The 21,991-nt window shown below is 48.9% G+C and overlaps 1 protein-coding gene across 2 annotated transcripts in view; it reads right to left on the bottom strand.

The window, feature by feature from the left end:
- The window catches only part of PLEKHG2 (pleckstrin homology and RhoGEF domain containing G2), a 75,138-nt gene that overhangs the window by 35,909 nt on the left and 17,238 nt on the right, over positions 1-21,991 (bottom strand). The window contains exons 2-4 of one of the 2 annotated variants that reach the window (XM_081921892.1): positions 19,016-19,089; positions 17,887-18,314; positions 5,587-5,687 (exon numbers count right to left, since the gene is read on the bottom strand). In XM_081921892.1, coding sequence (XP_081778018.1) covers positions 5,587-5,687; positions 17,887-18,314; positions 19,016-19,064 — 578 coding nt within the window. In that variant the 5' untranslated portion in view covers positions 19,065-19,089. The remainder of the gene's footprint in view (positions 1-5,586; positions 5,688-17,886; positions 18,315-19,015; positions 19,090-21,991) is intronic. The other variant, XM_081921893.1, reaches the window with a different exon arrangement.

Genomic DNA, 21,991 nt, shown 5'->3' with positions numbered 1-21,991 from the left:
CTGTGGCTTAAACCACAGAGCCTAGGACTTGCCAATCAGAAGGTCGGTGGTTCGAATCCCCGCGATGAGGTGAGCTCCCGTTGCTCGGTCCCTGCTCCTGCCAACCTAGCAGTTCGAAAGCACGTCAAAGTGCAAGTAGATAAATAGGTACCACTCCGGCGGGAAGGTAAACGGCATTTCTGTGCGCTGCTCTGGTTCGCCAGAAGCAGCTTAGTCATGCTGGCCACATGACCCAGAAGCTGTACGCCGGCTCCCTTGGCCAACAAAGCGAGATGAGCGCCGCAACCCCAGAGTCGGCCACGACTGGACCTAACGGTCAGGGGTCCCTTTACCTTTACACACACACACACACACACATATATGCAAAATAAATAGCAAAAATAAGACAGAGCTCAGCGTAACACTCAAATCGGAAGCGTGGCACTCAAATTGGAGCATGTTCGTCTTCCAAAAAAAGTTCGCAAACCGGAACACTCACTTCCGGGTTTGCAGTGTTTGGGAACCAAGGCGTTTGAGAGCCAAGGGACCACTATAGTGGACTACCTTGCAGGACTGTCCTTTTGGACCACCGCTGCCCTCCCCTGGGCGAAGCATTTCATGCTCGTAGACGAGCGTACAGGCGGGGGCTTCGTGAACGTGGAATTATCAATCCTTTTTGCGGCAAGGTCACAGCACGGTCGCCCTTGGCACAACCGGCTGGGGTGGGGTGGAGACGCTCCTTCCTCTAAAGGGTTAACTGGGGCCGCATGATCCGAGCTTCCAACTTTCCCCACATCTTCCATCCGTACCCCCCACTGGGCTCCGCTTAAGCTCTTAAACCAGAGCCAGATGGGAAAGCAGGTTGGTTGACGGAGAGGTTGGCAGGCGACCAGTTTTTGGGTTAGCCAAAAAAGCAGCAGGAGATGGAGCGAGAGAAGGGGAAAGAGGAAAGGAAATGGTGTGAGAAAGGGGGAAAAGGGGGGGAGAAAATGGCTGCTGGCCAGCAGCCCCTGTTAGGGAACAATGTTTCCATGTCTTCAACTTCCATCGTCGGCTGTGGTTTACAGAAACCTTCCTTTCCCGATGGGGAATATGTTTTTTTCCCCAATATGGGGGAATCAGGGCATTGCAAATGTCCTCCGGGAACAGAAGGAAGGCGACGTGCCCATTTTTAGGCACAGGAAAACTGAGTCAGGGCTGGATGCAAAGTCAAGGTGGCGAGCAGGCAATCTCCTAGGGAGAGCAGAAACTGCTCACAGGGGACCAAGGGGGAAGTTTTTGCAAGCTGGAAGATCTTGTTCCTTTTATTCCCTCAGAGGGGTTTGTAGACAGACAAGCCATAATTAATAATAATAATAATAATAATAATAATAATAATAATAATAATACCACCCTTCGTCCCAAGATCACAGGGCGGTTCACAACATAAAATCATCAAATGAGAACACAAAATACATAATAAAAACAAGATGAAGAACAGGAACAAAAGCAATATCCTCTCAACCACAAAAATGTTTAAAAGGACATCAAATGTTAATCAGCCAAAGGACTGGTGAAAGGGAGACATAAAAGGAGTTATGGGTTTGCAGAACTGACAGAAGCTTCTGGACTAAACAGAGAAGTCTCAGATTCTAGCTTTTCCATCTTTACTCCCCTGGAAGGATAAAGCCTCTATATGTGTGGGAGCTGGTAGCAGTTACTTGGTTGTGAAAAAAACACACTTTGTGCATGCCCAGAGGCACTCTTTACTTGCTCCAAGTGTTAGTGCATGTGACAGGTTCTGGGACTGATCCAACGGATAGAGGTGGCTCAGTTGCAACGGAAACACGCTTTGTGCATGCCCAGAGACACACTTCACACGTCCCAGATCCTTTGCGCTCACAACAGGTTGTGGAACTGACCTAAATTAAACCCTCTCTAAGACCAAACAATGAGTAAACTGGGGCAGTTGGAGACAGACCAGAGAAGGCACACCACTAATTCACTGGAAAACAAATCAGAAGCTCAGACACAAATCAGAAGCTCAGAATTTAACTTCCCTGCTGCAACTAAAGGCTGGGATTTGGCAGAAAGGTGTCCACGGAGTGAAAGAACTTTGGGACGCCTCTTTTGAAAAGGGGAGATTGCGCGCCTGTATCCTTCCTTCGCGGACAACGCTTCTCCATAAACTCACACGCTCTGGTCTTTTTCTGACCTCCATCTTCCCCATCTCCTCCAAAACACACATTCCCCCCCCCCTTCCAAACCCCTCTCCGGCACCCACAAGCCCGACTCAAATTACCTTCTCAGCAAATTCCAGGGCTAAAAGCATTTCCGCCTTGAGAAACCCTCCCGTTCTTCTGGACCATGTTAATTGCTGCAAACACACACAGAGACACAGATTTGGGGAAAGGGAACTGCATAGCTAAATGTCCACTGGAGGGGATGCTACCGGCTTATAACACTGGCATGAGTTCATCGCTGTCACCTTATTGCCTTGTGTTCTATGAGATGCTAGTAATAATAAGTATGTATTATTTCTAACCCCCCAAATCTGGCTGAGGTTCCCAGCCACACTGGGCAGCTCCCAACAGAACATTAAAATCACGATAAAACATCATGTTTAGGGAAGCTCTTAACGTTTGATGCATTACTGTATTTTAATATTTTGTTTGAAGCCACCCAGAGTGGCTGGGGAAGCCCAGACAGATGGGCGGGGTATTATTCTTATTATTATTATTATCATTATCAAACATTAAAAACTTCCCTAAACAGGGCTGTCTTCTGAAAGCTGTATAGTTCTTTATCTCCTTGACATCTGATGGGAGGGCGCCACCACTGAGAAGGCCCTGTGCCTGGTCCCCTGTAACCTCGCTTCTCACAGGGAGGGAACCGCCAGAAGGCCCTCGGAAGTGGACCCCGGTGTCCGGGCAGAACGATGGGGGTGGAGACGCTCCTTCAGGTCTACTGGGCAGAGGCCATCTATGGCTTTAGAGGTCAGCACCAACACTTTGAATTGTGCTCGGAAAAGTACTGGGAGCCAATGTAGGTCTTTCAAGACCGGTGTTATGTGGTCTCGGCGGCCGCTCCCAGTCACCAGTCTAGCTGCCGCATTCTGGATTAATTGCGGTTTCCGGGTCACCTTCAAAGGTAGGCCCACGTAGAGCGCATTGCAGTAGTCCAAGTGGGAGATAACCAGAGGATGCACCGCTCTGGAGAGACAGTCTGTGGGCAGATAAGGTCTCATCCTGCGTACCAGATGGAGCTGGGCAACAGCTGCCCTGGACATAGAATGGACCTGCGCCTCCAAGGACAGCTGTGAGTCCAAAATGACTCCCAAATAGTACATGTTTACTACTGGGCCCTTTCAAATCCGGAACAGGTTAGAGGGCTCATCACACACAAGCCAAATCCTGAAATGTGTGAGCTAATGGAGCACAATTCCAGTTGCGAGCAGAACCGTTACACAAAAATGTTGGTGAGAGGAAAATAAGGAGCTATGCAGTGTTTAGAGAGTCAAGACTACGACCTGGGAGAGACAAGGGCTCATTTCCCAACTCAGCTGTGAAAACTCACTGGGTGACCTTGCGCCAGTCATTGTCTCTCAGCCTATCCTACTTCGCAGGGCTGTTGTTGTTGGGGGATTAGTAAAGGGAAAGGGACCCCTGAACATTAGGTCCAGTCGTGGCCGACTCTGGGGTTGCGGCGCTCATCTCACTTTATAGGCTGAGGGAGCCGGTGTACAGCTTCCAGGTCATGTGGCCAGCAGGACTAAGCTGATTCTGGCGAACCAGAGCAGCGCACGGAAATGTCATTTATCTTCCCGCCGGAGTGGTACCTATTTATCTACTTTCACTTTGACGTGCTTTCGAACTGCTAGGTTGGCAGGAGCAGGGACCGAGCAACGGGAGCTCATCCCGTCGTGGGGATTCAAACCACCGACCTTCTGATCGGCAAGCCCTAGGCTCTGTGGTTTAACCCACAGCGCCACCCGCTTTACATAACAATAAATACAGATTTCTCTTTCAGCATCACACGCAAGATCACATTCTTATACTCTGCGGGTCACGGATATTGCTTAGGTCTGCAACGTTTGCTCAGTTAATTGGTAAGATTAGTCACATGTAAACGACAGCTCCTGGGGAGAAATGTGTGTCACAAATGCCATTATAAATCCATCAGCTGGTTATTGGTACCACCCAGGAAGCCCAATTTGTTTTATTGCATATAGCCAAAGGCCTTCACAATGAACAACAGAGGGCAAAAAGCAAGGCATTCCTCTAAAATCACACAACATTAAGTCTATAAACCTACAAACCTAGACAGCATCTTAAAAAGCAGAGACATCACCTTGCCGACAAAGGTCCGAATAGTTCAAGCTATGGTTTTCCCAGTAGTGATGTATGGAAGTGAGAGCTGGACCATCAAGAAGGCTGATCGCCAGAGAATGGATGCTTTTGAATTCTGGTGCTGGAGGAGACTCTCGAGAGTCCCATGGACTGCAAGAAGAACAAACCTCTCCATTCTGAAGGAAATCAGCCCTGACTGCTCACTGGAAGGACAGATCCTGAAGCTGAGGCTCCAAGACTTTGGCCACCTCAGGAGAAGAGAAGACTCCCTGGAAAAGACCCTGATGTTGGGAAAGATGGAGGGTGCAAGGAGAAGGGGACGACGGAGGACCAGATGGTGGGATAGTGTTCTGGAAGCTACCAGCATGAGTTTGACCAAACTGCGGAAGGCAGTGGAAGACAGGAGGGCCTGGCGTGCTCTGGTCCAGGGGGTCACAAAGAGGCGGACACAACTAAATAACAACAACAAGTCTATAAAAGTCTACAGCATAAAAGTTTAAAATTGCAATGCATTAGCAGAACTGAGGCAAAGCCCCTTAGCTGCCAGAGCAAATCTGGCTACCAGATGTCCAATTTGTAGCTCTTTATTGGCCAAGAGTTTGAGAACCAAGGAACCACTGTATCTGGACTACCTTGCAGGGCTATCGCTTACTGGGGGAATCAATCTGAGAACCAATAAAGCACAGGAAATACAGTGGTACCTCGGGTTAAGTACTTAATTCGTCCTGGAGGTCCGTTCTTAACCTGAAACTGTTCTTAACCTGAAGCACCACTTTAGCTAATGGGGCCTCCTGTTGCTGCCGGAGTACGAATTCTGTTCTCATCCTGAAGCAAAGTTCTTAACCCGAAGTACTATTTCTGGGTTAGCGGAGTCTGTAACCTGAAGCGTATGTAACCCGAGGTACCACTGTAATAATAAAAAATTCTCTGGGCACTGTCTATAAAGGGCAGATCAACAAACAAGGCATAATGTCTTCAACCTGATTATATAAATAAATTCATTTCCATATTCCATATGAGCTTTTGCAAGAGCTATTTCCCCTCTAAACATGCCGAGGGCATCCGCTGAAACCTAAGTTCAACAATGGCCCCACATAATTGCATAAATCGGAAGGTCTGTGGTAATAAGAATGGGTCACAGGAACGAAGGAAGATGTTGATCTTCGAGTTGTGGGGCAGGTGGTGGTGGGGCAATTCCCTGCCATTTGGAAAGCTTGTTCTGCTGACGCTGAAGCCTTCCCTTCCCTTCTCCAGGTGCCAGGAAGCACCGCTGACTCACCTGTTGAACTCATAGATGTCTTCAATGTTGCAAAACAAGGCGCTGACTTGTTCTGGTTTGAGCGGCAGCTGTCCACAGTCGATGATGCAGCCCAGGTAGTCCTGAGGGAAGGGAGGATGGAGAAAAGAAGGAATCAGCGGCAGGGATACCTCGTGAATATCGCAAACACACCACCAGGGCAGCATGGCTTAACCTTTGCTAAGCAGGTGCTTGGAACTACAACTCCCAAACGCCATCTCCAAAGAAAGCATTTAATGTTTAGGGAAGCTTTTAATGTTTAACAGACCACCGTATTTTAATATTGAAATATACTCGGAGTCGTGAGTGGATTTCATGCTCTTTATTCAACTCATAGTGGTGAGGAGGAATGGAAGTTCCCCCAAAATGTCTGCTTTATATACATTATTTACACAATGGGCCCCCCGTGATTGGCTAATTCCGGGATTCTCCTGTAGGCCAATCAGGTTGCAGATTCACTTCCACATGGAGCTGGATTGGGTGGCTCCTGTGAACCAATCAGACTACTGCATTCTGAATCCTATTGTTCTAGGACCAACCATACTGCTGCATTCTGGATCCTATTCAACTCAGTACATAACAAATATTTTGTTGGAAGCCGCTCAGAGTAGCTGAGGAAACCCAGCCAGATGGGTGGGGTATAAATAATAAATTGTTGTTGTTGTTGTTGCTAAATCAACAGCGTCTCCGAAAAATTTGACAGGCAAACTAAAATCAGTGTACTGGAATAAGCAAAGATCACCAGTGTTGACGCAATGGTTCTTCAACATCTACTTTGTTGGACTGGACATGTTGTGCGGATACCTGATGATCGACTTCCAAAGCAACTACTCCATTCCCAAGTTAAAAATGGAAAGCGTAATGCTGGTGGTCAACAAAAGAGGTTTAAAGACTGTCTCAAGGCAAATCTTTAAAAATGTAGTATAAACACCAACAACTGGGAAGCACTGGCTTGCGAGCGCTTCAGTTGGAGAACAGCCTTGACCAAAGGTGTCCTGGGCTTTGAAGACACTTGAACTCAGGACACAAGGGAGAAACGTGCTAAGAGGAAGGCACACTGGGCAAATCCACACCATGATCAACTCCCGCCCAGAAACCAATGTCCCCACTGTGGAAGGACGTGTGGATCCAGAATTGGCCTCCACAGTCACTTACAGACTCACTGTTAAAACTGCGTCTATGGAAGATAATCTTACTTGGCTATGAGAGATCGCCAATGAAGAAGAAGGAGGAGGAGGAGGAGGAGGAGGAGGAGGAGGAGGAGGAGGAGGAGGAGGAGAAGAAGAAGAAGATGCAACAGCAGCAGCAAGAATACTTATCGCAAGACACAAGATCTACCCACCTTGGAAGAATGGCAGATGAAAGTGATAGACTACATGGAACTGGCGGAAATGACTGGCAGAATCCGAGACCAGGGAGAAGAGTTGGTGGAAGAAGATTGGAAGAAATTCAAAGACTATTTGCAGAAACATTGTAAAATTAATGAATGTTAAAATGATGTTGGATTGAAATGAAGTGGCCTTAGCAACAAGGTTAAAAGAATATGTAAAAATGGATTGATAATTAGATGAGGATACGAAGTTTTAATATGTTAAGATATAGAATTAAGATAAAAACAAAGAGGGAAAGGATTTGCTTAATTAACCATGTGAACTGGAATACAAAAAAGGGAGGTGTGAGGAGGTCAGGAAACAAGTAAATGAAAGGCAAGATATGGAAAGATGGATTTATTTTTGATTGTTTTTTATTTTTCACGTATTTTGTATTTTTTCTTTGTATTTTTGTATCTTTTTTTCCTTTCCATTCTTATTTTTTCTTTCTTTATTCTGTAATTTCCTTTTGTCTGTAAAATCTTAATAAATATCATTATTAAAAGAAGAAGAAGAAGAGGAGGAGGAAATATTAATGTGTCCTCAGCACAAAGACTCTGTCCTTTCCCATAAGGGACCCTCACGTCGTCCCATCTCTGCAGGGACGGAAACAGCCAATGTTTAGACGCCGCAGCCGCTCTGTTTGTCCCCGGCTGCCAAGAGGCTTGAGAGAAGATGCTTTTGGACCAGCCGCCCAGAAGAGAAAGAGGATGATGAAGATAATAATACAGTGTCACCTCTGGTTGCGAATGGGATCCATTCTGGAGGCCCGTTTGCAACATGAAAAAAGCGCAACCCACAGTGGCGTGTCTGTGCATGCGTGGGTTGCGATTCGCCGCTTCGGCACATGTGCGTGGCGTCATTTTGCTATTCTGCGCAGGTGTGAGTGGCGAAACCTGGAAGTAACCCGTTCCGGTATTTCTGGGTTGCTGCGGGACGCAACCTGAAAAAACGTAACATGAAGCAAACGTAACATAGAATCATAGAATCATAGAGTTGGAAGAGAGCACAAGGGCCATCGAGTCCAACCCCCTGCCAAGCAGGAAACACCATCAGAGCACTCCTGACATATGGTTGTCAAGCCTCTGCTTAAAGACCTCCAAAGAAGGAGACTCCACCACACTCCTTGGCAGCAAATTCCACTGTCAAACAGCTCTTACTGTCAGGAAGTTCTTCCTAATGTTTAAGTGGAATCTTCTTTCTTGTAGTTTGGATCCATTGCTCCGTGTCTGTAACATGAGGTATGATGTTGCGTGAAGCAGAGGCGGCCCCGAGCCGTTCAGGCGGCTTTCTGAGGAAGTGAGCAACACTGCAGGAGAGGTCCCAGGAGCACCGATGTCCCTCTCTTCCTCTGTGGATTTGCCCAATCCTCTTTTACAGCTATTCAAGTTGGAGGCCAACATGGCCTCTTGTGACAGTGAGTTCCATAGTTCCACTACAATGGTACCTTGGTTCTCAAACACCTTGGTTCTCAAAAGCTCTGGTCCTCAAACTTCCGTAAACCAGGAAGTAAGTGTTCTGGTTTTCAAATGTTTTTCGGAAGCTGAACATCTGATGCGGCTGTCGGCTGCACCAATCAGAAGCTGCGCCTTGGTTTTCCAACATTTTGAAGAGACTTCTGGAATGGATTAAGTTTGGTGCTTTTGTTTTGGCTATTTATTTTGATTTTTTGTTTTTGAGGCTTTTTTGGTTAATTTGTTTTTGTGACTGTGTAGAAACTAGTTCAGCTACTGATTGATTGATTGTGTGACTGTGGAAATAGATAAAGGTCCCCTTCCAAACAATTTTTATCACCTACAATACTGTCTTATTTATTTTATAGTACAGTACATTGATGATGGGACGTGGGTGGCGCTGTGGGTAAAACCTCAGTGCCTAGGACTTGCTGATCGTAAGGTCAGTGGTTCGAATCCCCGCGAGGGGGTGAGCTCCCGTTGCTCCATCCCAGCTCCTGCCCACCTAGCAGTTCGAAAGCACCCCTAAGTGCAAGTAGATAAATAGGTACCGCTTTATAGTGGGAAGGTAAATGGCGTTTCCGTGTGCGGCACTGGTGCTGGCTCGCCAGTTGCAGCTTTGTCACACTGGCCATGTACCCGGAAGTGTCTTCGGACGGCGCCGGCTCCCGGCCTCTTGAGCGAGATGAGCGCGCAACCCTAGAGTCGGTCACGACTGGCCCGTACGGGCAGGGGTACCTTTACCTTTACCTTTACATTGATGATTGCTTTCATTTTATGGATCAATGGTCTCATTAGATAGTAAAATCCATGTTAAATGGCTGTTTTAGGGGTTGTTTTTAAAAGTCTAAACTAAGAGGTCCCTGAGAAAAGCAATGACAAACCTAGACAGCATCTTAAAAAGCAGAGACATCACCTTGCCAACAAAGGTCCGTACGGTTAAAGCTCTGGTTTTCCCAGGAGTGATGTATGGAAGTGAGAGCTGGACCATCAAGAAGGCGGATCGCCGAAGAATGGATGCTTTTGAATTCTGGTGCTGGAGGAGACTCTTGAGAGTCCCATGGACTGCAAGAAGATCAAACCTCTCCATTCTGAAGGAAATCAGCCCTGAGTGCTCACTGGAAGGACAGATCCTGCAGCTGAGGCTCCAAGACTTTGGCCACCTCCTGAGAAGAGAAGACTCCCTGGAAAAGACCCTGATGTTGGGAAAGATGGAGGGCACAAGGAGAAGGGGACAACGGAGGACGAGATGGTGGGACAGTGTTCTCGAAGCTACCAGCATGAGTTTGACCAAACTGCGGGAGGCAGTGGAAGACAGGAGTGCCTGGTGTGCTCTGGTCCAGGGGGTCATGAAGAGGTGGACACAACTAAACGACTAAACAACAACAACAACAAGAGGTCCCTAATGCGGCAACCTTTCCTCGTAAGAGCAGTCGCTCTGTGTCACTTGCAAACGGGGCCAAAGAGCCGTTGGGAATTCAGGGAGACGATGCGCGTACAATGAGAGAGGGACGGCCAGGCGAGTCTTAATTTAGAGGCACGCAAGAAACCGTCTCTGCAGCCAGGCAGACCCCAGTCGGCTTCCCTCTCCTCTTTCAGTGGTCCCAGGAGAGGCCAGAGAATTGCAGAAATTCCAGCAGTAAAGCGAAGCAGAGGCTGGAGGAAGAGGCTCCACAGGAGATGGCAAATGGCCAGCAGTTGCTTCCACCCTCGCGGGGCTGCAGAGTCAACGCCTGATGGCAAATCCAGGGCTCAAAGAAGACCTTCTGGAGGAAGACAAGGACCTGTCTAATTCAGCATCCTCTTATCCCAGATGCCGGAGGGAAACCAGCAAGCAGGGTCTGGGCTGGATGTTCATCAGTATGCAGATGACACCCAGCTCTACCTCTCTTTTAAATCAGAACCAGTGAGGGCAGTGAAGGTCCCGTGTGAGTGCCTGGAGGTGGTTGGAGGATGGATGGCGGCTAACAGATTGAGGTTGAATCCTGACAAGACAGAAGGACTGTTTCTGGGGGACAGGGGGTGGGCAGGTGTGGGGGACTCCCTGGTCCTGAATGGGGCAACTGTGCCCCTGAAGGACCAGGTGCGCAGCCTGGGAGTCATTCTGGACTCACAGCTGTCCTTGGAGGCGCAGGTTAATTCTGTGTCCAGGGCAGCTGTCTACCAGCTCCATCTGAATGCAGGATGAGACCCTCCCTGCCTGCAGACTGTCTCGCCAGAGTGGTGCATGCTCTGGTTATCTCCCGCTTGGACTACTGCAATGCGCTCTACATGGGGCTACCTTTGAAGGTGACCCGGAAACTGCAATTAATCCAGAATGCGGCAGCTAGACTGGTTACTGGGAGCAGCCGCTGGGACCACATAACACCAGTCTTGAAAGACCTACACTGGCTCCCAGTACGTTTCCGAGCACGATTCAAAGTGTTGGTGCTGATCTTTAAAACCCTCAACGGCCTCAAAGGCCCAGTATACCTGAAGGAGCATCTCCACCCCCATCGTTCTGCCCGGACACTGAGGTCCAGCGCCGAGGGCCTTCTGGCGGTTCCCTCATTGCGAGAAGTGAGGTTACAGGGAACCAGGCAGAGGGCCTTCTTGGTAGTGGCGCCCGCCCTGTGGAATGCCCTCCCTTCAGATGTGAAGGAAATAAGCAGCTATCTTCTTTTTAAAAGACATCTGAAGGCAGCCCTGTTTAGGGAAGTTTTTAGTATTTAATGCTGTATCGTTTTTAACACTTGATTGGGAGCCCCTGGGAACTCCAGGAATTGGCATTCAGAAACAGTGCTTGGCGGCTGCGGCTGGCAGCCGTCGATAGGCTGCTCCCCCATGAATTTGTTCAATCCTCTTTTAAAGCCATCTATTTTGTTATAATAATAATAATAATTTATTATTTATACTCCGCCCACCTGGCTGAGTTTCCCCAGCCACGCTGGGCGGCTCCCATTCAAGTGTTAAAAACAATACAGCATTAAATATTATTGTTGTTGTTTAGTCGTTTAGCCATGTCCGCCTCTTCGTGACCCCATGGACCAGAGTATGTCTTAATTCGTTCCGGAGGTCTGTTCTTAACCTGAAACTGTTCTTAACCTGAGGTACCACTTTAGCAAATGGGGCCTCTCACCGCAGCTGCGTGATTTCTGTTCTCATCCTGAAGCAAAGTTCTTAACCCCAGGTACTATTTCTGGGTTAGCAGAGTCTGTAACCTGAAGCGTATGTAACCCGAGGTATCACTATATTATACAGTGGATGTTCACAACCCGCAGCGTTCGCAACCTGTGTCTGCGCATGCAAAGTAACCTGTTCCGGTACTTCCGGGTTTTGGCAGTCCGCAACCCGAAAAAATGCAACCTAAAGTGAACGCAACATGAGGTATGACTGTAATATTATATTATTTTATTATTATATTATATTATATTATATTATATTATATTATATTATATTATATTATATTAATTTTTCCAGCATTCAGCGTTGCTCAGGGAAGGGCAGTTGCGCTCAGTGGGCAGAGCAACAGCTAAAAGCCAATCTCTATGCAGCAGCGAAGTGTAGGGCACACAGCCCTGTCTTGGGGCTACAGAGTTTCAAAACGCTGGCCCGATTTTGCTGGGGGGCATGTCTGTCCAAACAAGAAACCTTTTTGTGCACAGGAAACTCTCACAGGCTGAAGACGAGGGTTGCACCTTTCCCTGTGACGCACGGGCAGGAAGGAAAATTTAAATATCTGTTTCCTGACCCCAGTGGGCCGCCGAGCCCACCCCCACCCCCCAGTAGCCTGCCCCCCATTTCAGAACTCCAGCCACCCCCCACCCTGTGCCCCCAGGTTGAAAAGATGCACACAAGAATCGTAAGAGTCAGAAGGGCCCCAAGGGTCATCCAAACCAACCCCATGCAAACTGCAAATCACAGCTTACTTCAACAACCAGACCTTACCGCCTGTGGCTCAGGCCTCGGTGAGAGAATTTAAGAGCATCCCTGTGAATACGAGGACATGAGAAAAGCCCGCAGGATCAGGCCAGGGGCCTGTCCAGTCCAGCATCCTATTCTCAGTGTGGCCAACCAGATGCGTCTCTGGGGAAACCTGCAAACAGGACCTGGTGCCAACAGACCTCCCCCTTTCAGCAGTTTCTAGCATTTAGAAGCATTTATGCCTCTGACCAAGGAGGCAGACCACAGCCGTCAAGAGGAGCAGCCGTTGATAGCCTTAACTTCCTCCAGAATTTGTCTCCAGTCCTTTTTTAAAACTATCTAGGTTGGTAGCTGTCCTTGCTTCCTGAGGCAGGGAGTTCCAAAGTTTAACCATCTGCTGCATGAAGAAATACAGTGGTACCTCGGGTTAAATACCGTATTTTTTGCTCTATAAGACTCACTTTTCCCCTCCTAAAAAGTAAGGGGAAATGTCTGTGTGGCTTATGGAGCGAATGCAGGCTGCGCAGGTATCCCAGAAGCCAGAACAGCAAGAGGGATTGCTGCTTTCACTGCGCAGCGATCCCTCTTGTTGTTCTGGCTTCTGAGATTCAGATTTTTTTTTCCTGTTTTCCTCCTCCAAAAACTTATAGAGCGAAACATACGGTACTTAATTCGTTCCGGAGGTCCATTCTTAACCTGAAACTGTTCTTAACCTGAAGCAACACTTTAGCTAATGGGGCCTCCTGCTGCTGCCGCGCAATTTCTGTTCTCATCCTGAAGCAAAGTTCTTAACCCGAGGTACTATTTCTGGGTTAGCGGAGTCTGTAACCTGAAGCATCTGTAACCTGAAGCATATGTAACCCGAGATACCACTGTATTTTATTTTGCCTGCCAATAATAATAATAATAATAATAATAATAATAATAATAATAATTTATTTATACCCCCCCATCTGGCTGGGTTTCACCAGCCACTCTGGGTGGCTTCCAAAGAAATATTAAAAATACATTAAAACATCAGTCATTAAAAACTTCCCTAAACAGGGTTGCCTTCAGATGTCTTCTAAAAGTCAGATTTATTTCTTTGACATCTGATGGGAGGGCGTTCCACAGGGAGGGTGCCACTGCTGAGAAGGCCCTCTGCCTGGTTCCCTGTAAATTGGCTTCTCGCAGCGAGGGAACCACCAGAAGTTCCTCGGAGCTGGACCTCAGTGTCCGGGTAGAATGATGGGGGTGGAGACGCTCCTTCAGGTATACTGGGCCTTTGAGGCTGTTTAAAGGTCAGCACCAACACTTTGAATTGTGCTCAAAAAGGTACTGGGAGCCAGTGTAGGTCTTTCAAGACCGGTGTTATGTGGTCTCGGCAGCTACTTCCAGTCCCCAGTCTAGCTGCCGCATTCTGGATTAGTTGTAGTTTCCGGGTCACCATCAGAGGTAGCCCCACGAAGAGCGCATTGCAGTAGTCCTTCAATCTTCTAACATTCAACTTTGTTGGATGTCCACCATTTCTAGCGTTTTATGGGAGAGGGAGAAAACCCCCCCTCTCTCTTGCTTGTCTTTCCCCCCAAACTAAAAGTCCCAAATGCTGCAACCATTCTTCACAGGGCAGTCGCTCTGGTGTGATCAGACTACAGTGGCACCTCGGGTTAAGAACTTAATTCGTTCCGGAGGTCCGTTCTTAACCTGAAACTGTTCTTAACCTGAGGTACCACTTTAGCTAATGGGGCCTCCTGCTGCAGCGCGATTTCTGTTCTCATCCTGAAGCAAAGTTCTTAACCCGAGGTACTATTTCTGGGTTAGCAGAGTCTGTAACAGGAAGCGTCTGTAACCTGAGGTACCACTGTACAGCCAAATGCCTCCGAGAAGCCCACCTCGCACGGCGTCAAGACAACAGCTCTCTCTTACTTTTACAGGAACAGGTAAGGAGAAGAACACGGTGGTTCAAAAACTCTACAAAACTGGATCAGGAAACATCTGGCTGTTCACTCTCTCGCACATTACAGCAAAGAACCGCCCCGTTAATTTATGTCATTGAGGCTGGCCGAGAAGCAAACGCTGAATTTTAAACGCCGCCGTGGAGGTGTGCCAGGAAGGCGCAAGTTAACTCCTGCTCTTCTGAAAAGCAGAATGCAAACAGGCCAGGGAAAGGGAGGAACGAACGGCTTCCCTAAGAGGGTGGATCTTTAAATAAATCACCTGCCTGGGCTTCCCCAGATTACTGAAAATGTGGACGGGCAACATGAAACCTTCTCGCTGCAAAGAGCTTTCAGCGTGGGTGTTAGATGCAGCCAGGATTTCAACAGCCCAGCAACGAGAAACCGGAAAAAGTCTGCACTGGGGTGTGTGGTGTAAGAGTTTACGGTCTTTGGCCACTGCGGGGGAAATTACGCATCAACTACATGTTTCCGGGGAGGATCCAGATGCTTATTATGTCATCTGGTGGAATTATATTTCCTATGCTTTGGATTTGTTGTTGTTTAGTCGTTGAGTTGTGTCCGCCTCTTCGTGACCCCTTGGACCAGAGCACGACAGGCACTCCTGTCTTCCACTGCCTCCCAGAGTTGGGTCAGACTCATGTTAGTAGCTTCGAGAACACTGTCCCACCATCTCGTCCTCTGTCGCCCCCTTCTCCTTGCGCCCTCCATCTTTCCCAACATCAGGGTCTTTTCCAGGGAGTCTTCTCTTCTCATGAGGTGGCCAAAGTCTTGGAGCCTCAGCTTCAGGATCTGTCCTTCCAGTGAGCACTCAGGGCTGATTTCCTTCAGAATGGAGAGGTTGGATCTTCTTGCAGTCCATGGGACTCTCAAGAGTCTCCTCCAGCACCAGAATTCAAAAGCATCCATTCTTCGGCGATCAGCCTTCTTGATGGTCCAGCTCTCACTTCCATACATCACTACTGGGAAAACCAGAGCTTTAACTATACAGACCTTTGTTGGCAAGGTGATGTCTCTGCTTTTTAAGATGCTGTCTAGGTTTGTCATTGCTTTTCTCCCAAGAAGCAGGCGTCTTTTAATTTCATGACTGCTGTCACCATCTGCAGTGATCCTGGAGCCCAAGAAAGTAAAATCTCTCACTGCCTCCATTTCTTTGGATTTAAGACGCGCCAAATCCACGATACACACCAGGAAAAAGGGAGGCTTGGCTTGACATTGGCGCGTCACCGTGTCTTTCTCTTACCGTTTATAATAATAATATTATTTTATTATTTATACCCTGCCCATCCGGCTGGGTTTCCCCAACCACTCTGGGTGGTTTGCAACACATATAAAAACATAATCCAGTGCACGCTCGGGTTGCGAACGTGATCCGTGCGGGAAGCACGTTCACAACCCACAGCACAGTCGTGATTCCGTGTTTCTGCGCATGCGCAAAGTGCAATTTAGCACTTCTGTGCATGCGCAAGCGCCGAAACCCGGAAGTAACCAATTCCGGTACTTCGGGGTTCGGCGCAGTGTGCAACTCGAAGCGTCTGTAACCCAAGGTATGACTGTAAAACATTGAGCATTAAACAAAAACACTTCTCCATACAGGGCTGCCTTCAGATGTCTTCTAAAGGTTGTGTAGTTACTAATTCCCTTGGCTCGCAGAGTCGCATAACTCCATACCCTCCAACATTTCTCCCATGAAAATAGGAACGCCTTAAGTGGGACATTCCTGGATCAAATCAGAAACCGGGACGGATTCCGTAAATTTGGGACTGTCCCTGGATAATAGGGCGGCTTGGAGGGTCTGGGGTTTGTGTGTTTTTTGTGCAATTTACATTTCCTCAGCTGCGCCTCACACTGAAGTCAGAACAAGAACACAGGAACTTCCCAGCACAGGGCTGCCTTCAGAGGTCTTCTGAAACTCATATAGTTTTTTATCTCTTTGACTTCTGAAGGGAGGGCATTCCACAGGGAGGGCGCCACCACCGAGAAGGCCCTCTGCCTGGCTGCCTGTAACTTCACTTCTCGCAGGGAGAGCAACAACAATTTTATTATTTACTATTGTTTGTTTGCTTTTTGCATGGTGGGACGCAATACTCTGTCCCCACACTTTGGGGTTAAGAACATAGGAAGAGGTTTGCCGGATCAGGCCAAAGGGGGATCATCTCCGGGTATGCCCCACGGAGGACCTTAAGGTCCATAAATAGCAACACCCTAGAGGTCCCAGCCCTAAAGAAATCAGATTAGCCTCAACCAGAGGCAGGGCCTTTTCAGCACTAGCCCCGGCCTGGTGGAACGCTCTATCTCATGAGACCAGGGCCCTGCAGGATCTGATTTCTTTCAGCCTATAAGACAGAGTTGTTCCGACTGGCCTTTGACTTGGAATCAACTTGATCCCCTCTTTCCTTTCTCCTTCTGTGATGGAACTCCTATTTGGGGACTTCCCTGTCTTTTTTTCTGGCCCACATAGGACCAGTCTGGATAGTTGGCCTTGGTGAAGATTTGACATCCCCAAAAAGTTTTTGATTTGAGTTCCTACTGAAATGAGGCTGCATTTTAATGTTGTAATCTTCTTTTTAAGTTGTATTTTTATCAATTGTTTTTATACCTGGTGTTAGCTGCCCTGAGCCCGGTCTTGGCTGGGGAGGGCGGGGTATAAATAAATTTTATTATTATTATTATTATTAAGTCCAGTATTCTGTTCTCGCAGAGGCCGACCCGATGCCCGTTGTGGGAAACTTGCAAGCAGGATCTTGCCTGATCTAGCCACTGATCACCCTCCCCTTCATAAATTCGTCCATTCCCCTTTTAAAGCCATCCAGGTTGGCAACCATCACTGCCTCTTGTGGCAGGAAGTTCCATAGTTTAACTCTGCGCTGCGTGAAAAAGGACTTTCTATGGCCTGTCCTGAATCTTCCAGCATTCAGCTTCTAGTGTTATGAGAAAGGAGGGGAAACCCAAATCTCTCTGCATTTTCTTGACGCTGTGCATCATTTCACATGCTTCTGTCACGCTGCCTCTTTTCTCTAAGCTAAAAAGCCCCAACCTTTCCTCACCGGGGAGTCGCTCCATCCCCTCAATCGGTTTGGCAGAACCTTTTCCAACTCCTTTTTGAGGAAAGGCGACCAGAACCGTACGGAATATTCCATCCACATGCTATGGAGCGTTCTACGTAGGCTGGGTTCAAATGTGCTCAGCCGTGAAGCCAAGCCTGACCATCTTTCAGCCTAAGCTACCTTATTTCATTTCGTTTACTAAATTGACACACCACCCTTCATCTGATGAACACAGCATAGAAACACAAAAATACATAACATAATAATAAACAAAACAATACCCCCCCTAGTTTAAAAACAACAACAACCATGGATTGTTTAACAGCCAAAGGCCTGGTTGAAGAGGAACATTTTCTGCCTGGCGCCTAAAGATAGATAATGAAGGTGTGTCAACTGAGCCTCCCTAGGGAGAGCATTCTGCAAACGGGGAGCCACCACCAAAAAGGCCCTGTTTTCACGTTGCCGCCCTACTTTACAGGGCTGTTGCCAACAAGCCCCTGAGAGGAAAAGGCAGGATCAAAATGCAAGGGGAGGCCAGGCACTCAGCCCTGTCTGCCCTTCCTTCCTTCCTTACCTCCACGATGCTCCTGAGGTCCCGGACGTAGGACTGCTCCGTCTCCACGATCTCCATCACCACTCGGTCCAGGTGAGACAGCTTCATCCTGCGCTCTCTGGCCCTGCCCGGGCTGGGCGACCAACCCGGGCCCACCTGGGCTTCCCCCGGCCTGTCCAGCAAGGCCACCGGCGTGAGGTCCAGGCTGATGTCGCTGCCGTTCTGGTGTTGGGGGTAAGTCGGGGGGCAGCCCCCCAGCCCCCCGCTGCTGCCAAAGGCACTCTGGCTGTCCGGAAGCGAGGCGGACGACGCCGAGGAGCTGAGGCTGACCGGGCGGTCGCTGTCCGAGCACACCGTGTTGACCGAGGTGCAGCTGCCCAACATGGGGTCGGACGCCATGCTGGAGCCGAGACCACTCAGCGAGGAGACGGACGAGGGCCGAGGTGCTGCTAGACGGGGGGCCAGGAGGAAACGGAAAAGAGAGAACGCAGCAGGGGTTGGAAATAAATAAAAAGTTGCACACTCAGCCCCCTACCATAAAGGATGTCTGCCCTGACCCATCTCTGCCCCACGTGCAAAGGAGCTGTTCAACAGGAGGCTGGTTTTTTTCCTAGCCCCCCACCTCACCACAAGTCTTCTGCATTCACCTTCTGCCTCCCCGGCTTTTCAAAAAATAGAAAACCTCCTCGCTCTCTTCAACATCCTTTTGTGGCTTTCTCTTCTCTCTCTCACACACCTTTTGAAGCTGTGGTTTGCCTCGCGAAGGATGCCGGGAGGAGAGGCAGTTGTGCAAAAGGCCGCACACTTATTCTCCTCCGCTTGCTTCCTCCCTCCCTCCCGCCCGCCCCCCCCCCAAAGTACCACAATCTTGCATCTAAAGCTTTCGCCGCTTGCGAAAAGCGTGCGGCTAGGGAGAGAGAGAGAGAGATGCACAGGCTCAAAAACCAACGAGCGGACTTTGGTTGGGATTTATTTTTCAAAAGCCTCAGACTCTGGAAAGGGAACCCACGCCGGGCTGGGCTTGTTCAGAGACACAGATCTCCAATAAGGCAGCTTTTGCCAATCGGGAAAAGTTTGGGACGGAAGCAGCTCCCCCTGGCCTGCTTTGGGGCTGCACAATCTCTGCTGGCATGTGGGTTCGCATACGTACCTGCCTTGCCGCCTCTCTTGGTGCTGCCCCTGCGGGCTCCCTCGGGCATGGTGATGTGGTCTCCGGCGCCCGTCCTGCGAGGAAGGAAGGAAACTTTTAGAAAGGCTTCAGAGGAGCTCGCTGAATGTCCTGTGCCAGCACTTTTAGGCACCACGAGAGCCCACAGATCATCTCGTTCAGACCCAGTTCTCGCAATGGCGAAATACATCTGTGAACTTGGGAATGATAGACTGCCTCTGGAACTGGAAGTTCCATTAGGGCGTAAGAAGGGCCTGGGTGCTGGATCGAGCCAGAGGCCCACCAAGCCCAACATCGGCTCCCAGTACATTTCCGAGCACAATTCAAAGTGTTGGTGCTGACCTTTAAAGCCATAAACGGCTTCAAAGGCCCAGAATACCTGAAGGAGCATCTCCACCCCCATCGTTCTGCCCGGACACTGAGGTCCAGCTCCGAGGACCTTCTGGCTGTTCCCTCATTGCGAGAAGCAAAGCTACAGGGAACCAGGCGACAGAGGGCCTTCTCGGTGGTGGCACCCGCCCTGTGGAACGCCCTCCCATCAGATGTCAAAGAGAACAACAAATACCAGACTTTTAGACGACATCTGAAGGCAGCCCTGTTTAGGGAAGCTTTTAATGTTTGAGGCATTACTGTATTTTAATATTGTGTTGGAAACCACCCAGAGTAGCTGAGGAAACGCAGCCAGATGGGCGGGGTATAAATATATTATTATTATTATTATTATTATTATTATTATTATTATTATTATTATTCTGCTTTCGCAGTGACCAAATACACCTAAGAACCTAGGACTATAGATAACAATAACAGCAACTTATTGAAATATTGAAGGTCGTCCGTGATAGCACCAGACTGAAACTCCGAGCCAATTTCACACCGAGGTTTCGCAGAGGAACCCAAACGTCGAAACTGAGCCCCAACAATGTGACCCAGGAAATGGTGCGTGGCTCCCAGGAAACTCCGAACGAAACCGGAGTCCTGGTGGATGCGGAGAGCATCCACATTGAAGGTGACAGCGGATTCTGTTTGCTAAAACCGCCGCCGCCCTTCGTTTTTGGTGTGGGTGCCAACGAAGGAACCCAGAAGGATCACAGCAGCACCCGGGCGGCAACAGGACGGCAATAATCTGCAAATAGCCTTAGGCAGCCACTGTGCCAAGGGGCAGGGACCCCATTGGTGCCGGAAGCCAGGAAAGAGGGTGCTGAGAGCCAGAATGTTGTTGTTGTTGTTGTTTAGTCGTTTAGTGGTGTCCGACTCTTTGTGACCCCCTGGACCAGAGCACGCCAGGCACTCCTGTCTTCCACTGCCTCCCGCAGTTTGGTCAGACTCATGTTTGTAGCTTTGAGAACACTGCCCAACCATCTCATCCTCTGTCATACCCTTCTCCTTGCGCCCTCCATCTTTCCCAACATCAGGGTCTTTTCCAGGGAGACCCACTAACCATATAATGGTACAGAATAGTGGTGCAGTGGGGACAGGGTTATCCGTGAGCAATAAAAAGCCAGAATACGAAACTGTACATTCCGTCCGATAGTAAAAAGTAAATTATGGTAGATGGAAGAGGCAAGGCGAGGAAACCGGAATCTGTGGCCGCCATGAAGCTGCGAAGACTTCAGACTTCCCCTTTGCCTCTTTGCACTTTTAAATGGTGCGCAAGCTTTCACAGGGAACTGCATGGAGTGGGAGTTTTTTTGTGTCGGCCTGATCTTACATTTTTAGCCTTCGAACTTGCTTTCTCCTTCATCACAATTTTAAAATGGGCTGGCTGCTTACCATCTCCTCTCCCTAGAACGCCATTCTCAGCCAACACATTTCCTGTAATGTATATTTCTAGGGACGCCACATGCTAGGGCTGGGCGATAAGGTAAAGGTAAAGGGACCCCTGGCCGTTAGGTCCAGTCGTGGCTGACTCTGGGGTTGTGGTGCTCATCTCGCTTTACTGGCCGAGGGAGCTGGCATACAGCTTCTGGGTCATGTGGCCAGCATGACTAAGCCGCTTCTGGCGAACCAGAGCAGCGCACGGAAACGCCGTTCACCTTCCCGCTGGAGCGGTACCTATTTATCTACTTGCACTTGGACGTGCTTTTGAACTGCTAGGTTGGCAGGAGCTGGGACCGAGCAATGGGAGCTCACTCCGTCGCGGGGATTTAAACTGCCGACCTTCTGATTGGCAAGCCCTAGGCTCTGTGGTTTAGACCACAGCGCCACCCGCATCCCAGGGCTGGGTGATATAATGTCCAAAATCGATCTGAAGCCCGTATCATGATAATGGTTTCATTATCTGTGACCTGGCAATATATCGCAACCAAAAAATGATGTGTGTGCTGTGCAAAAAATCACAATGTGGGGAAAACCGTGAAGCCAGCCCATGCCTCTACAGAACGCCATCCTTATTTCAAACATTGTGATCTATCCATATAGCACAATGTTTAGCTGCTGAGGGACATGGGTGGCGCTGTGGCCTAAACCACTGAGCCTCTTGGGCTTGCCGATCAGAAGGTCGGCGGTTCGAATCCCCACAATGGGGTGAGCTCCCATTGCTCAGTCCCTGCTCCTGCCAACCTAGCAGTTCGAAAGCACCTCAGAGTGCAAGTAGATAACTAGGTACCGCTCCGGCAGGAAGGTAAACAGTGTTTCCATGTGCTCTGGAACTCATCACAGTCCTCCATGCACCAGAAGCGGTTTAGTCCTGCTGTCCTCATGACCCGGAAAACTGTCCGCGGACAAATGCCAGCTCCCTCGGCCTGAAAGCGAGATGAGTGCCGCAACCCCAGAGTTGCCTTTGACTGGACTTAACCATCCAGGGGTCCTTTACCTTTACCTTAGCTGCTGATATATCACGAAGTTAAAAAACAGATTATCACCCAGCCCTACTCTGCACCCTGAACCTTTTCAGAACTGAATACCTTCTTTAGTCTCAACCTGCAATGGGGAAGGACTGTATAGGTCAGGGGCCAA

Source organism: Podarcis melisellensis (assembly GCF_964234715.1).
Source record: "Podarcis melisellensis genome assembly, chromosome: 8".
Classification (NCBI taxonomy): Eukaryota; Metazoa; Chordata; class Lepidosauria; order Squamata; family Lacertidae; genus Podarcis; species Podarcis melisellensis.
This window is presented reverse-complemented; position numbering and strand designations above follow the sequence as displayed.